Source organism: Truncatella angustata (genome assembly GCF_020726525.1).
Source record: "Truncatella angustata strain MPI-SDFR-AT-0073 chromosome Unknown BKA67scaffold_5, whole genome shotgun sequence".
Taxonomy (NCBI): domain Eukaryota; kingdom Fungi; phylum Ascomycota; class Sordariomycetes; order Amphisphaeriales; family Sporocadaceae; genus Truncatella; species Truncatella angustata.
The window spans coordinates 3,209,960-3,224,593 of NW_025763385.1; the positions used below are offsets into that span (position 1 = coordinate 3,209,960).

Genomic DNA, 14,634 nt, shown 5'->3' on the forward strand with positions numbered 1-14,634 from the left:
GGTTTGTTTGGTTGCAGGGTCTAATTTGATTCCAGACTATTAGGGAGATTTAAGTTAGCTATATGTGGCATGGAACGACGAAGTTATGAGGGCATACCAGGCTTCCAGAAGACATGTTCGACGATAGCAGTACTGTAAGGCTAGAGCCTAAGAGACGACGATTCCTTCACAGAATGACGATGGCCGATCTATCGAGATATGAAGCTGGAGATCCAGTATGATGATACAGGTAGAGGGAGAAGAGTTTGGTGACTTTAGCTCAGGGCAGTTATCTTGGATAATAGCAGCGTCTTCTTATATCCGCATCCCGGCTAGAGTGCTTGGAAAGTGTGTGAGCTGGACTTGAGCGGGACCTCTTTACAACGAACATTTAAATCCAAATTTCCTGCGTATGCATACAGGTTATATTTACAGCTCGCAATGGTGGCCGTCCAATCCCATCCCACTGGTGAGAAGTCGACCTGCTGCATCACTTAACGCAATACAGCGGCTAAGGGACACGCAATTGATACATGGACAAAGGAGTGGAACGGGAGAATTACACTCTGCGGTTAAGACGAATCAAAAAGCCGTACTTGTCCTCCGTCATTCCCCGGTCGACCTATAGAGCCTCTTCGTTATGGAACTTAGTGCAGGAGTCCTTGCCCTGCATACACCAATGGCGGATACATCAGCTCTGCTGTTTCCCGGTTTGCCCTGCCGTACAGTCAAGTTATCGGCTAGTATATACGGGGTCGACTTCATGCAGGTCATTGTGGGGCTAGGTATGCACATGGTCGGCCAGCCTCGACCGTGATGGTCTTGATCATCTCACGAGATATGTCGGGCGTGGTGAGGGTTTAAACCAGGCCTATCTATATGACCAACTAGAAAAGATCCAGTGAGCCTATTCACCGTGATGATTGCCATGTCATGAGATCAAGACTATGTCCTTTTCCGCAGACATTATCACCTACTGTTTCAATGCATCAAGACTAAGGGAACATCCAGGTCACTTACCGAATCACCAAAGGCAGCAAGGTTCGTGGCCTGACAACCAACAACCCGGGCACTGCATGAAATCGAGAAATTGGGCAAGAGGGCGAGACAACTTCCTCCTAATAGAGCTAGCTGTGTCGAATTAGCTCCTTCAAGGCGCACCTTCCATATCCCTGACCTGCCCCTACCTTGAAATCTCCTCAACTTAGTTGGATGTTCGGGAAACGACATGCATTGCGGCGTCAGGTACTGTATTAGGAGGAAGTTCGGCTCAGCCTAGTACAGGATAGTACCCCAATGTCTTTGCTGTGTATCCGCTAAAGAGAATGGTCTAAGTGGCCGCATATGGGCCGGCTACGACGTACGTATCTCTGGGTCAGCGTAAAATTTACAGTATCGAGAATTGGCATCGAACCCCTGAGGAGTCGCAACATCGCAGTGTCGTCAACAGGCTTGCAGAGCCCTATCCCCGATTGCCCACGCTGCAGTACTGTTTAAATCACGGTTAGACCTAGTTGTATAGATAAGCTCATGAAAGTCTGTATCTTGAATGCAGCTCAAAACTAGACTTCATGGTCACCTGCGGCCGGCGTACTACAAAGTGGCACACCAAGCACGGGCACCTGAGGCACATGCAGGTATAGCCTCGCGGCTTATAGACTATGGTATCGTCTTTCGCTTGAAATAAGCCTCGTTTCAGCGCGCTCCCTCTGTCTTCACGTCCGAATGCGTCCCTTCACCAGCACGTTTGTAGTACTATAGCAATGCATAGTCAAGAGATAATCAAGAGATGGACAGTACATAAGTGAGGACCTAGATGCCCCAGTCCTTAGAAGAAGGAATCGCGATGGGAAGTGTCGCTCTCGTCTCATTCACCGATAGTCTTGATGAACTACGAGTTGTATATAGACTATTGAGACGATGTTGAAATGCTTAAGATATGGAAGGAAACAAGATTTAAGATGTACAAACTAAAAACGCATACCAAATACAGTCCTCTCTATCCACTCCAACGGTTTTACTCTTCTACCTTGACCCAACGGCTATTCCTGCCCATTCATAATCTGAAATCGGTGGCAGTACGCCATTTTGGATCATCAATGAGAATATCATGGCCCATTTGCGGGATGGGATGCCGCGGTTCCGTCCGTCCTGGGCATGTGCCCGTCAAGGTCTGGGGCCCGAGGGACAGCTGCCGACGAGTTAACATTGTTCTGTGAGTGTGACATAGCACCTAAGGAAAACGAACCGGAGGTCTGCAAGATATTGGGAGCGTTATTGGAAGCGTTATTGGAAGCGGCCGAGCTTGAATTGAAGGCTTGGAGACCATGATAACCAGAATTCGTCGATGCCGCTTGACCTCCGTTGATGTTATTTGTAGAACTCATCGAGTCATTACTCAGATTATCATTTGCTTCGCCATTGCTAGACAGGGCTGTACTGTTACCGAGTTGACTTCTTAACAGTGTCGGAACCGTGCAGGACAGTAGATTTGTGCCATTGTTCAGTCCATAATACATTGAGTTTGTTAGGACATTATTAGGATAATTGTGCGTCATTCTGTAACTTTGATCTTCTGAGGGATATATTTGCTGCTTCATTGAGCCATGCGTATAGGTATAGTGTGAGCTTGATGGAGCCGAGTATGCAGCCGACAGTCTGTGTGCTGGTGGCATTGTAATAGTCGGCAAGTGCTGGACAGGATAACTCTGTGGTTGGACATATGGCGTCGTATAGCCTCCTCCTATATGTAGGCCTGGCACGCTGGGGACAGTAGGTACCGACATCGAACCAGACACACTGGCATGGTACATGCCCTGCATCATATGCCTATTATCGTAAGCTTGAGGGACACTATAGCCACCGTATCGTGGATGATCGGGCATAAAGAAGATATCGTTGTCATTAATTGGTACGCGGAAGTTGCTGGATTGAATGAGCTCTGGACGAGGGGTGTAGTCCCTCAAGAAGGTCTCGCTGGGTCTGTGTAGGATTTTGGATTCGACGTCTTCGATGGTGTAGTATGAGACGATATGATGGGTAGTGGTGTTATAGGAGAGACTGATAGTTTTCTTGATGAGTCCGTCCTTTTTGAAGTCATAGCTGTCCACCAGTGAACCAACAAGAGCTCTTGTTTTTGCGTTGCCCTGGCTAGGACCACCTTGGTTGCTGAACGAGCCAGACGTCGATGGACCCGTTGCTGATCCCATGGCCATGACCTCCGCATGGCGAATGGAACTTGGTTGGTGGTTACTGCTGGCCTTGGTGACACCATTCTCCTTGTGGTTGGTCTTCCTCTTCTGTCCAAGCTTGAATGGCTTGTCCAGCTCACGGTAAATAAGAAAGTTACCTAGCATACGGCTTGGGCTCCAGGGAATGCCATCAGTCCAGCGCTTGATGCCGTTGGCCTGCTCTTTGTAGATAAAGATGTTGCCGCTTGCGATCAGAGAGGCCCTCTCGCGATCATGAGGCCGGCGTGTGACATATTTGCCGTCACCTCTAATACACCATTCGATGAGATAAAGGGCGTCCAGGGTACTTTCACAATAACCTTGCCAGGTAGGTTCTAGGCAAGCCCCAGCACCATATTGGCTGGTCATTTTCGATACGTAACAGCCTTCCATGAGACCTACGCAACAAATAAGTCAAGAATCCTGATTATGATGCTTATGATGGGTGATGTAATTGCAATCGATGGTCTAAAGAAAATTGGAATTCTTGTGTTGATTGACTCCTTCCACCCCTTATAAATGAGCTGGGCAGAACTTCTCTTATCAAGTCGTTAGTCCGCAGAGATCTCGGCGATGCCGAGAACTGTATAGCCGCAAGCGCTCTCAGATTATTGTGGATACCGCAATCCTGAAGGCAGCAACGTTTATGACTGAGGGGAATTGGAATCGGTATTCGGGATAATTAGACCGTCGCTTATGGACGAGTGAGAACACAATGTCCTTACGGTGGCAATGTCTCTTAGAGTGGTCTTTGGAAAGGAGAGAAGATCTCACCACGCAGTGTGATTCTCGGCGAAGTTGTTAGCGGACAGACGAGCTCACCGCTGTGGAATCACTGGGGTTCAAGGGTAACATATCGAACAACATATCCACTAGTATGGTACCCTAAATCCTGACTGCTCAAAACAGGTATTTAGCCAAGGACGAGCCTTCAATTTATGTGCGGCAACATGCATGTACTTTTAACAAACTGCTTCCTATGCTTCTATCATCGCTGCCTTCAATGACTCCATGGTTCCCAGGCAGGGCTCATTCGTTCCTCATACAGGGTCAAAGTAAGTTTGAGTTGGGCATGATAATACAAGCATTGTCCTCATGTGTGCCCGTCCTCCATCCAGGTGGTCTCTTCCCTTGACTCCGAAAGCTATCTGATTGGTTTATCCCCGAGCTTGTGGCGGGAATCATCTGCTTAGCCTTGCCGGCTCTACGCTTTTGGAATGTTCCCTTCGAGCAACCCCTTTATCGTGCATAGGCTTGATGACCTGCTGCTAGCCTGAATCAGTATTACAGGATACCTCTGCCCGTGGCATAGTCAAAAGCCTTGCATAATTCCGACCTACAGGAGTCAAGGAAACAGAAGAATTATAAGTTGCAGGGTTTCACGACTGAATGCCTACGAAATATACCTCAAGGGCAGGAATGAACGGAATATTAATTTTATCCTCGTTATAGTTTGTCCTGACTTGGATATAAGAGGTCGGAACCAGGTTTCCACACCAAGTTGTGCCGACGCGAGACCACAACCGAAATGTGGCTTTTAGACAAGGTTTCGAACAACCAAAACGCATACGATGAGCCTAAAGGCCTACCTCAGATCCTTGACAAGCCCGAATTTGCCAAGCAGTATTCAGTATGAAGCCTAATGAAATACCTGCAATCATCCTCTGATCATCATTTCCAAAGCTATTCATACCACCGCTATCACATCAATAAGGGCATTGCTGAATACTTCCCTCGACTAGGCAACAGAACAGTGAGCGAAGTATGTTATGTTAGGCAGGTATTTGGTCGACGCATATACCCAGCAAGGATCTCCTTCTTTTTGACACTGCCAGTTCATCTACTGTTAACTTCCGCCTCTGAATTAAGAACGATTGATGCTAGGCGGATGGCCTACTCACTGCATATTGTGAGGGTGATTGGCAGACCTGAAAAGTACTGGTATCCTCTTGGAAGTCGCACTCTGTCGAGTAATCACCGGCATTGCATATGCCATCCATTTGAGTACAAGTCTGCTCCGCGCGTAGTTTGTCAGTGGAGGACCTATAAAGTTTGCTTGAGGTATTTCAACTTACTCCTTGCGCAACGGCCCCAGGATATATGCCTGCGTATTCACAAGCCCGAGCCAGGTGCTGCGAGAGGGTATCGGCAGGTAGAGCAGTTGAGGCAGCAAATAAGGCTGCAGCGGCCGCAAAGGTGTGGTAGTGCATACTCAGTAGTGTATACAATGGTTACGGCTTTATAAATGAGAACTAACGAAAAAAAGCTGACAAGGCGATCTGTAAGGAGGAACTGCTTTACTAGACTACGGTACGATAGGGAAGAAGTACTTATAGTGACATGTAAACACCGGGTTCGCCCACTCTACATAGACTCTGCACTTGTTTCCATCTTACAGTACACAGAGAATCAAAATCGGCTTCCTATCCTTCTCTCTTTTCTCTTTTATCGGAACATGGACAGTCCAGTTCTGGCTCCCAAGCAAAAGTACACTTTTCAACCTCGCTGGTACTATAAAACTTGAAAGCATGTCCTTTCCGAGCATGAATGCATATTTTCTGTGTCAAAAATCTATCCTCGGTGATGTTTAATTTCCTTGTAGTAGTGGATAAATCAGTAACTGCGAAAGAGCCTGATTGAAGCTCACGCTCATGGAATCAAAATTGACACGGTCCAAAAGAACACTTGCAGCATACATATAGGTCAGAGCCAGAAATGGATCGTCTGTGATTAGAGAAGAGAAGAGAGAGACAAAAGGAGGAAGGCGGTTTTGATTCCCTCTGTACAACCTTTCATGAAAGGTTGTACAGTATCCTAAACCACCGTGGTACTCCAGAGGTTCAAAAAGCCACTTTTAGGTCAGAGACAGAACTGGATAACCCGTGTTCAAAAAGAAGGGAAGAGCGGGAAATTGAGGAAGCCACTTTTTATCATGTCTGTACAGCATATCTGCTGTACTGCGAAAAAGTCACTGCAGGCAGAGCACCTCCACAGATCGTCGGATATTCACTACATCTCCCATATCATGAAGTTTTCACAAGTGCTATCTTGTGCTCTCGGCGCGGCGACCACAGTTTCCGCGACTCCGCCCCTTATTGCCAAGCGAGCCCCAACCGATCCTCTTCCCAACGAAAAGTTTGGATGGTTCAGCACGATCTCATTGGAGGATGCAAGGTCGGGAATCCTGAAGTCGCACAATGGTACTATTTCCAAAATTATGGAAGGCCTTGGAAACAGCTTCGAATATGTCACCGATGAAATCGCTGAGTCCATAGGGCTTGGGTCATCGTCTCCGTCTCCAGCTTCATCTTCCACTGGTGAGCCGAAGATCGCCCCAATTGACGATCCAATCGATAACGTGATATCTGTCGCGATAGGTTGCGACAACCCAAACCAGCGATTTGAATGGAGAGACTACTCAGACACCGATAGGCATGCATTTGCTGCAGCCTTCAAGTGTCTGATGGATGCGCCTTCGTCCGGCCGTTTCCCACCATCACAGAGCCGATACGAGGACCTGGTCCGCGTTCACCAGATGATGGCCAATACCATTCATGGCAACAGCATTTTCCTTCTCTGGCACAGATACTATGTCTGGACTTTGGAACAGATTTTGAGGGACGAGTGTGGTTTTGACAGAGCTTTCCCCTGGTGGGATGAAACTCTTGATGCTGGTAACTTTTCTAGCTCTTCCATCTTCACGCCCGATTTCTTCGGGTCACTGCGGACGTCTACCAACGACCAGTATATCTGTGTTACCGACGTAGTATCACTTCCATGCAAACAGCATCAGGAACTAACTACCTGAATAGTACTTTGCCAACGCGGTTGCTCACATTGGGCCGGGCTCGGGTTTCCAAGACCACTGTCTCTCCCGCGCTGTCGATGAGTCCCTGACTGCCCAGTGCAATAAGAATTTTGTCAATATCTGCAATTCACGCGACAACTATTCCGATATGGAGAACTGTGCCGAGCTCGGTCCTCATGCATACGGTCATAACGGTATCGGTTCCGTCATGGCCGATGCGTCCTCGTCACCACAGGATCCTACTTTCTTCCTTCACCATCTTTTCGTCGACCGCAACTTCTGGCTGTGGCAAGACGGCGACGCTTCGCGCAAGACCAAGATCAACGGCTGTATCGACAACAGCAGTCCCTGCACACCTTTGACGCTGGATACTGTTATTAATGTGCAAGGGCTGAGACCCAATGTCACGGTCAGAGATGTTATTGATACACAGAACGGCGTCATATGTTACTACTACACGTACTAAGTCTCGATCCTAGTTCATAAAAATAAAGAAAGAATTGGCCAGGTGCTCACAGGCATAACGAAAGTCTTTATTCTCTGTTGGGAGTCTCCAAGCGCGGTTGAACACTGTGTCTGCAATAATCATACATATTTAATCAAGCTCCCTGATGGAGCCGTTGGTGTCCCTGATGCTGAGTCTCTTGCCGTTGATCAAAACCGGGCCGTTTGGCAACTTCGGCTTGACCTTCTTCTGATCCTCGAACGTCAAGATCATCGGGTTCCTGGGCTTGGTCATGCCCTTGGTTCTGAACGCCTCTATGGATTCGAACATCGACGTGATGGCCGCCATCTCCCTGATCTGACCTCCCAGTCCTCTCGTGAGGTTCTTGGTGCTGATGAGCAAGTTGGGTTTGAACTCCTTCCCGGTTGTCTGATCGATTATGCTGGGCATCTCCTCCTCGGGGGTCGGGTTTATCGTATGGCTTTCGACAACTAAAAACAATCCAAAAAGTATATGATCACGTGGTGCGCTGTTTCTTTCTTGTAGTTCTGTAATCATGAGGTGCTAACCCCACTGTTGGATTCATTATTGGTGGCCCAATCTCCTCCGTTTATGATCAGTCAGTAGTCTCACAGTCCAAAGTTCTTACATCCACAGAAAAAGCTAGGCTACTTCTTAAGTGCCAACTACACTATATCTTCTGTCACATAAGGGAAGCTATGCAGTTTCACATATTATGTACATGCAGCGTAATACCTCATTTATGACATTTGTAAAGCATATGGTTTGCAAACAGCGACTTCGCCGCCTCAAGCTCTAGACACTACTTCTCCAGGACCCTCGGAACTTGTGTTTCAAGAGCGCAGCCTCCGGTCGTACCATCGTGGGTACTATTCGAATGCAATTGCCCCATACCGAAGCCATCGATGGTGAGGATCAGGATATCACCATACAACCTTGGCCCAGTTGGCTTCTACCGGAGAAGTCTGCCACACCCGTCACATTCAGGTCCATCTCCTTGAACTGTTCAAGAACGACGTCTGTCCAAGACGCCGGGCCGGACGACCATCATAACCTCAACGCTCGACAGGTCGAGAGTGTTCAAAGTCGTCATGCGTTTAGCAGCAAGGCTCTCTAGGATGTTAATGGTATGGTAGGCCATCTTGATAAAAGGAGGGTGGCCAGGAGCGGCGGCAATGGTCCATTGGCAAAATTGTAGCCGGTGTGGTATCTCTGCCCACGTTCCACCGTCGAGCTGGTCCCATTCGATACCAATCACAACCCTGGCCGATCGCGGTATGTCTCAGGCACCCAAACGTCGATTGATTGATTGATTGATTGATTGATTGTATTTAACGTGGGGACCGTCCCTTACTAGGGCAAACCACGCCTCCCAGAGCCATACATCGCAGGGTTTTGGAGGTATCAGTATCTACATACATTCCAGCCTGCGCACGTGCCAGTCCACGCTATTGCAGGACCTGAGTGAGAACACTCACTCAGTCCGTCAATTCAAACGGCCCTTCATCTCGGGCATGTCCTTGTGAAAAAGTTACTCCTCTCTACAAAACGCGCCCACTGCGCACTCTTCTCCCCCAAATATTGTGTATAAGCCGCCCTTGGCGTGTGCCTCGGGAGCAGTCGGTGTCTTTGCAATTTCCCGCAGAAGAAAATGTGCTCTGGTGTCTTTCTCTCTCCGCAAGTGCAGTGGTTATTGGAGTCCGTATGCCCGAATCGTTCATGATATGCTGCAAAGTCGCCGTGGCCAGATCTTGCCGCCAGGAGCCTGTGCAGCGTAGCCCTTTTGAATGAGACGAGGTTCTTTGACACCGCCGCATATGAATGCACATCTCTGTATCTGGCTTCGTCTTGCGCCTCCCACCAGCGGGCAAAATGGTCTTTTTTCTTTCCCTTCAGATCCCGCCGTACCCATGCGACCGTGGGCAGGCTATCTATCTTCGTTTCTAGCATTGCGCCTTCCTTGGCAAGTTTATCAGCAGCTTCGTTTCCTTCGATGTCTTGATGTCCCGGGATCCACTTGACCGTCACCCCAGGACTGTGCCCTGATGCAAGCTCCTGGAAACGCAGAAAGATGGCTTGCGACGATTCCGGTGGTGATCCATTTAGCCCGTCCACCACGGATGTGTTGTCCAGACAGACAAACAGTCGTTTATTCGGCCCGATCGTCCTCGCCGCTGCGAGTCCCTGCAACGCTCCGTGCACTTCGGCGTCGAAGACTTCTGCCCGGTGCAGCCTGCCTCGGTTTCGGTACACTTCTTGGGTGGTACCGCCTTTCCTAATGGTGAACCCCCAGCCTGTGCGCTTGTGTCCCTTTTCCTGTAACTGCGAGCCGTCCGAGTACACGATCAGCTCTTCTTCCTCATTTCTCTCGTGGAGCCATTCTTTGAACAGCTCAGCCTCTCCATCCTTGCCTCCCCGATGTGGTGGTTTCTTGAAAGATGGCCGGACCAATTCTGGCCTCGGAAATATGGGGACTAGCTGATGGCATCTCTGGAGTCTTGTGGGGTCCTTTCGCGCCTGTAGTGGCAGCCGCCGCACTAGTGGATGATCTTTGTCGACCCGCCCAAGCCGGAAACCGTGGCGTCGGCGGATGGACTCTGCCAGTATCTCAGCCGGCGGCATCTGCGACTCGAAATGCAGAATATGGCTTGGATGCGTTCTCCACACAGGCAGAATGGCTCTCATTGCCGTTCGTAGAACGGACTGCATCTGCTGGAGCTGTTTCTTGACACGGCATGACGAAGTCGTGTTACCCTGTCTCGTCCTTTCCCGTCCTGGGTACCAGACCTCAAGGCCGTGCGTGAGAATCGGGATCACACAGGACGTGACGGCTTTCCTTGTCGACGCTACTGGAAGACCTCTGACGGTGTTGCATAGACTGCGGATGTGATTCGCCACTCGGCTTGCCTTGCCCGCCCAGTGCTTGACATGGTCTCTGAAAGTCAGTTTCCTGTCGAGGAATACTCCAAGCCAGCGCATTGAAGGCTCCGCCCTCTTCCGGGTGGTGCTATGGGTGACAATAGGATTGTCGGTGTCTCTTTTCCTGGAAAAATGCATAACCTCGGTCTTGGCAGGGTCAAATTCCACGCCATTGTCTTGTCCCCAGTCAATAAGCTCTCTCAGTTGTTCTGTCGCCTCGGCGGCTGTTTCTTGGAGTGTCGTCCCGAGGTTAAGGATCCCAATGTCGTCTGCATATCCAAATCGCCGCCGCCTTGTACCCAGTTTTCCGCAGATGGGTTCCGTGTAGAGCATGTACAGTATGGGAGACGTTGGTGAGCCTTGTGGCAGACCGCAGTGGAGCGGTTCGACCTCGGTCAGGGTATCCTCAAACCGCACCCTGGCAGAACGCTCTGTCATAAACGACTCTGTCCATCTGATCAGAAAGTGGGGCCAACCCTGCTCCCTCATCCGCACAACCAGTCGACCCACGAGGGCTGCATCGAAGGCACCTTTGACGTCCGCTGTTACTAGTGTGGCAACTAAGCCTTGGTCGAGAGCTTGTTCAATATCATGGACGAGTGCTGCTACTAGATCGGTCGCTGCACGCTTCGGCAAGGCCCCGAAGTGTTGTGGTGCCAAGATGCCGCGTTCAATCACTGTCCATGCTAGCCTTTTGCCGACTAGTCTTTCAAGCCCCTTCCCAAGACATGATAGGAGAGAGATGGGCCGATAGGTCCTGGGGTCAGAGTAGTCCTTCTTCCCTGGCTTGGGGATCATGACCACCTCGGCTACCTTGAATGGCTTCGGGTGGTACCCGACCATCAAGCACCTTTGAAAGAGGTCCGTTACATGCTTCCCAATGATAGGCCAGCATGCCTTGAGTATCTTCACGGTAAGACCATCCACCCCAGGCGAGGTGCTGCTAACCCCGACCGTGCATGCCTCGGCCTCCTCTAGCGATACGTGCTTTTCGAAGGGGATGGGTGTCCGCTGTCGCACTGGAACTGACCAAGGATTGGGAATGTCGTTTTCCCCGTTGTTTCGCTCTAGCGTGGCCCTTCGCAGTGCGTTCGCCTTGTCTAGCTGTGTCTCAAAGATTCTGTTACCGGTTATGATCGGGGGCGCGCTCAGACCTGCTGTCATCTTGTGCCAGGATATGATTTTGAACAGATCACTCGGGCTTTTGGCTCCGTCAATCACACCCCGCCAATACTCCCTCTTAGCCTTCCTCACAACCTGGCGGAAAACTTTCCTTGCGGTTTTCTTGTCCCCTTGACTCGTATTACTTTTTGCTGCGTTTCTGTATTCTTCAACCGCGGTTCTGCATTCATCATTCCACCAAACCGTAGATCGGAATCGTGACGTCCTCCGACCAGCTATTTTGATGCAGCTAGAGATAATCTCACCCAGGGTCTGAGCGTAGCCGTCTAGCTCCTCCCCAGTATAACCTAGCGATGGAAGTTCGTGCAGCCTGTCATGGACCATTTCCACCAGCTCAGGTATGTTGTCAACTGGTACGGTCCATCTACATGGCCTTGTCACCCGTTCCAGATCCCTAGAAATTGGTACCACGACCCGGAGTGTTTCATGGTCCGACGTCGAGTGGAGTGCCTCGCTGACTGCCGCCTCTGCCATTGGAATGTCGGAGAACACCAGGTCCAATACATGGCCATCGTCGTGCGTCGGCACATCGGGCTCGGAGATCAAGTCCAAGCCATGAGCAGACATGATGTTGGCCAACATCTCCCCTCCATGGTAGTTATGGTTACCTGAGTCCCAGGAGGCGTCGCCGGCATTAAAGTCGCCCGCAACGACACATCCAGTCGGTGGAATCCACTCTTCCAAAATCCTGTCGACTTGCTGCGGGTCTGTGGTTGACCTGTATACGCTAACAAAAGTAATACCTCGTACCTTGACCCACGTCACGTCCCTGGTTTGGTATGGCCGGAGCTGTTGGGCTTGAAGGTGCTTCCTCACATAGACCAGCGACCTCGGCCTGGTTCTATCGCTATCCCAGTTGTCTACCGGGGAAAAGACGTTGTAGTTGGGGTGAGCCTTGACCATCATCCTCCTGCCTGGTGGGACGCCGACCCACGGCTCCTGCATCAGGATAATGTCCGCCCTCTCTCCTTCGTGGTCGGCCAGGTTAAGAGCTAGTTCAGTCGCATCAATGCTCCTCTGCCCCCCTGCCGCATTCACGCAGTGCACAACAAGGTGTCCGCGTCGTGTCTGTGTCTGATTCCTAGTTGTATTTACGGGCATACGATAATCGTCTCCTCATTGTTGTCCTGTTGGCTCTCGTGAGCCGTGCATGTTTCATCTTCGACTTGCATCGCATCAGCGCTCTGCCCGTCATCCCTGGCTTCGGTCCTGCCGCTTCCCGGAGCGACAGTACTCTCTTTTGCAGAGCTAAATGCCTGAGACCTCGCACGGTCGCCTGCCTGCCTTATCTCACGTAATTGCTCCGCGCCTGGTCTGCGAATAATTCCTTTCACCACTTTCGGCCGTGCCGGGCACTTCTCAAAAGTGGCAGCATGCGGGCCGTGACAGTTGACGCATTTGGGGATTGGCTTGCCACAGCTGCCTTCGTGTACTGGTTTGGCACAGGTTCCGCAGATTCTCTTTCCACAACGGTAATTTCTGCCATGAAAGGAGAAGCAATCTCCACACTGGGGAACTCGGGGTTCCCGGCGTAGACGGTACGACGTCATGGAGTGTGCAAAGAGCCTGAACGGCCGATTGATTTCCCCCGTAAAGGAGACGAGCCAGTCTGTCTCTGCGTCACCATCAGATGTATGCTTAGACAAGACACACCTCACAGGCCTCACGCCTGTCTGAAGTTCTGCCTCGTTGGCAACAGCCGTTTCGTCGATCTCGATGGTAAGCCCCTCTGCTGTCATGACTTTTCGTGGACAGCCTCGCAGCTTGTAGTGGTGCCACACGACATGTTCTTCAATTTTCTGTGCTTTGAGAATGTCGATAATCTCGCTCTGGAGGGCCAGGAGTTTTGCCTGGGTTGCCTTGTCCCGTGGGTGCAGCGTAAACCCGGAAGCGCACCGGGTAACCTCGCGGAGTTCCAGATAGTCGAGTCCGAGTCTTCGCACGAGGGTGGACTTGACGCCATATGGTTCGAGTCGGGAGTTATCCATGCGCACAAATATGCGGTTGTCTTCTTGCTCCTTGCGGCGTGGCCGGTCCGTACGGTCCGTGCCTCTTTTATCAGCTGTTCCGTTTTGTTGAGTTCTGTGCAATGGAGCCGAAGTGTTCCTCGAGGCAGCTACTTGGGCGTAGGATGGTTTGATAAGTTCTCCTGTCGGCGCTGCAGCACTGGCCGTCCGCGGTGCCGACCTATGTTCTGCAAGCCATTCATCAAGGCGGTCTGCGAAGAAGGAGCGGAACTCCGTTGCATAGAGGTAAAGGTCGGTGCCTGCTTTTTGGAGGACTTGATCAATTGCTTTCGCACAGTCCTGAAACAGCTTTGTCTTTGCTTGCTGGATGCGCATGTCTCGTTCAAGAACTGCAGCGACCTGATTCTGACAGTCGCCAGAGCTCGTTCTGCACTCATCATCGTGGGCAGTGTATCTTCTGTCGTTGACCTCAGCGGTGATGTCTTCAATCCGTGGTCGCTTAGCTCCAATGATGCTGTTGATCCTGCCTATACTGCCTCTAGTGTTTAGGGGGGAGGATGGTGTGTAGTCGGTTTCAGTAACCTGTGACGGGCTGCTAGCAATGTCACTAAGCAGGACTTGGCGGAGCCTGCTCGGGGTAGTGGGGCCGCATGGCTTCCTTGGGGTGCGAGGCAGAGAAGCTCCATCGCTTATAGTCCCCGGGCTGGAAGCGGGTGTGTCAGGCGGCTGGTCTATAGACGTTGTCATTCAGGTCAAAAAGATTTTGATTTTTTTTTCAATGCCAAGAGATATTAAGGGTATACTTCGAAGGTGCCACTAAATTAGCCTAATTGCCTGGTCGCGCCCTAACAGCGGGGCGCCAAGGAAAATAGTTGTAAAAAGTGTGTTGTTGTGCACCCAAACGTCGATGGGCTTCAGAGCCTCGTATCTACATCGGTATATATACCGCCCTCGATGAAAAGCATGAGGTAGCGCAGGAGATCCGACTTTACTGCCGGGTCCTTCAAGGCTCGCCATGCCTCCAACACTTTTGCATCAGCAGAGAAGTGCGCGTTGACGAAGTCGTCGGCCTCCTTCTGGCCG

At 50.6% G+C, this 14,634-nt stretch overlaps 4 protein-coding genes across 4 annotated transcripts; 1 reads left to right on the plus strand and 3 right to left on the minus strand.

Moving 5' to 3' along the window:
- Nucleotides 1–2,879: 2,879 nt before the first annotated feature.
- On the minus strand, nt 2,880–3,578 carry BKA67DRAFT_679143 (Gti1/Pac2 family-domain-containing protein; the record flags this gene model as incomplete). Its single annotated transcript, XM_046108867.1, has 2 exons — nt 2,880–3,125; nt 3,198–3,578. Coding segments are annotated over 2 exons (627 nt in total), but the record flags the coding sequence as incomplete, so codon positions are not given.
- A 1,129-nt stretch (nt 3,579–4,707) lies between these two features.
- BKA67DRAFT_569941 (uncharacterized protein) lies at nt 4,708–5,419 on the minus strand (the record flags this gene model as incomplete). Its single annotated transcript, XM_046103133.1, has 3 exons — nt 4,708–5,037; nt 5,111–5,221; nt 5,285–5,419. The coding sequence occupies 3 exons, from the start codon at nt 5,417–5,419 to the stop codon at nt 4,948–4,950; spliced, it is 336 nt and encodes a 111-aa protein (XP_045957777.1). The 3' UTR covers nt 4,708–4,947.
- Nucleotides 5,420–6,234: 815 nt separating this feature from the next.
- On the plus strand, nt 6,235–7,483 carry BKA67DRAFT_520111 (uncharacterized protein; the record flags this gene model as incomplete). Its single annotated transcript, XM_046098152.1, has 3 exons — nt 6,235–6,409; nt 6,512–6,975; nt 7,022–7,483. 3 exons carry the CDS (start codon nt 6,235–6,237, stop codon nt 7,481–7,483), a joined length of 1,101 nt encoding a protein of 366 aa, XP_045957778.1.
- A 129-nt stretch (nt 7,484–7,612) lies between these two features.
- BKA67DRAFT_647360 (uncharacterized protein) lies at nt 7,613–8,020 on the minus strand (the record flags this gene model as incomplete). Its single annotated transcript, XM_046105955.1, has 1 exon — nt 7,613–8,020. The coding sequence occupies one exon, from the start codon at nt 8,018–8,020 to the stop codon at nt 7,613–7,615; it is 408 nt and encodes a 135-aa protein (XP_045957779.1).
- Between the last annotated feature and the right edge of the window lie 6,614 nt (nt 8,021–14,634).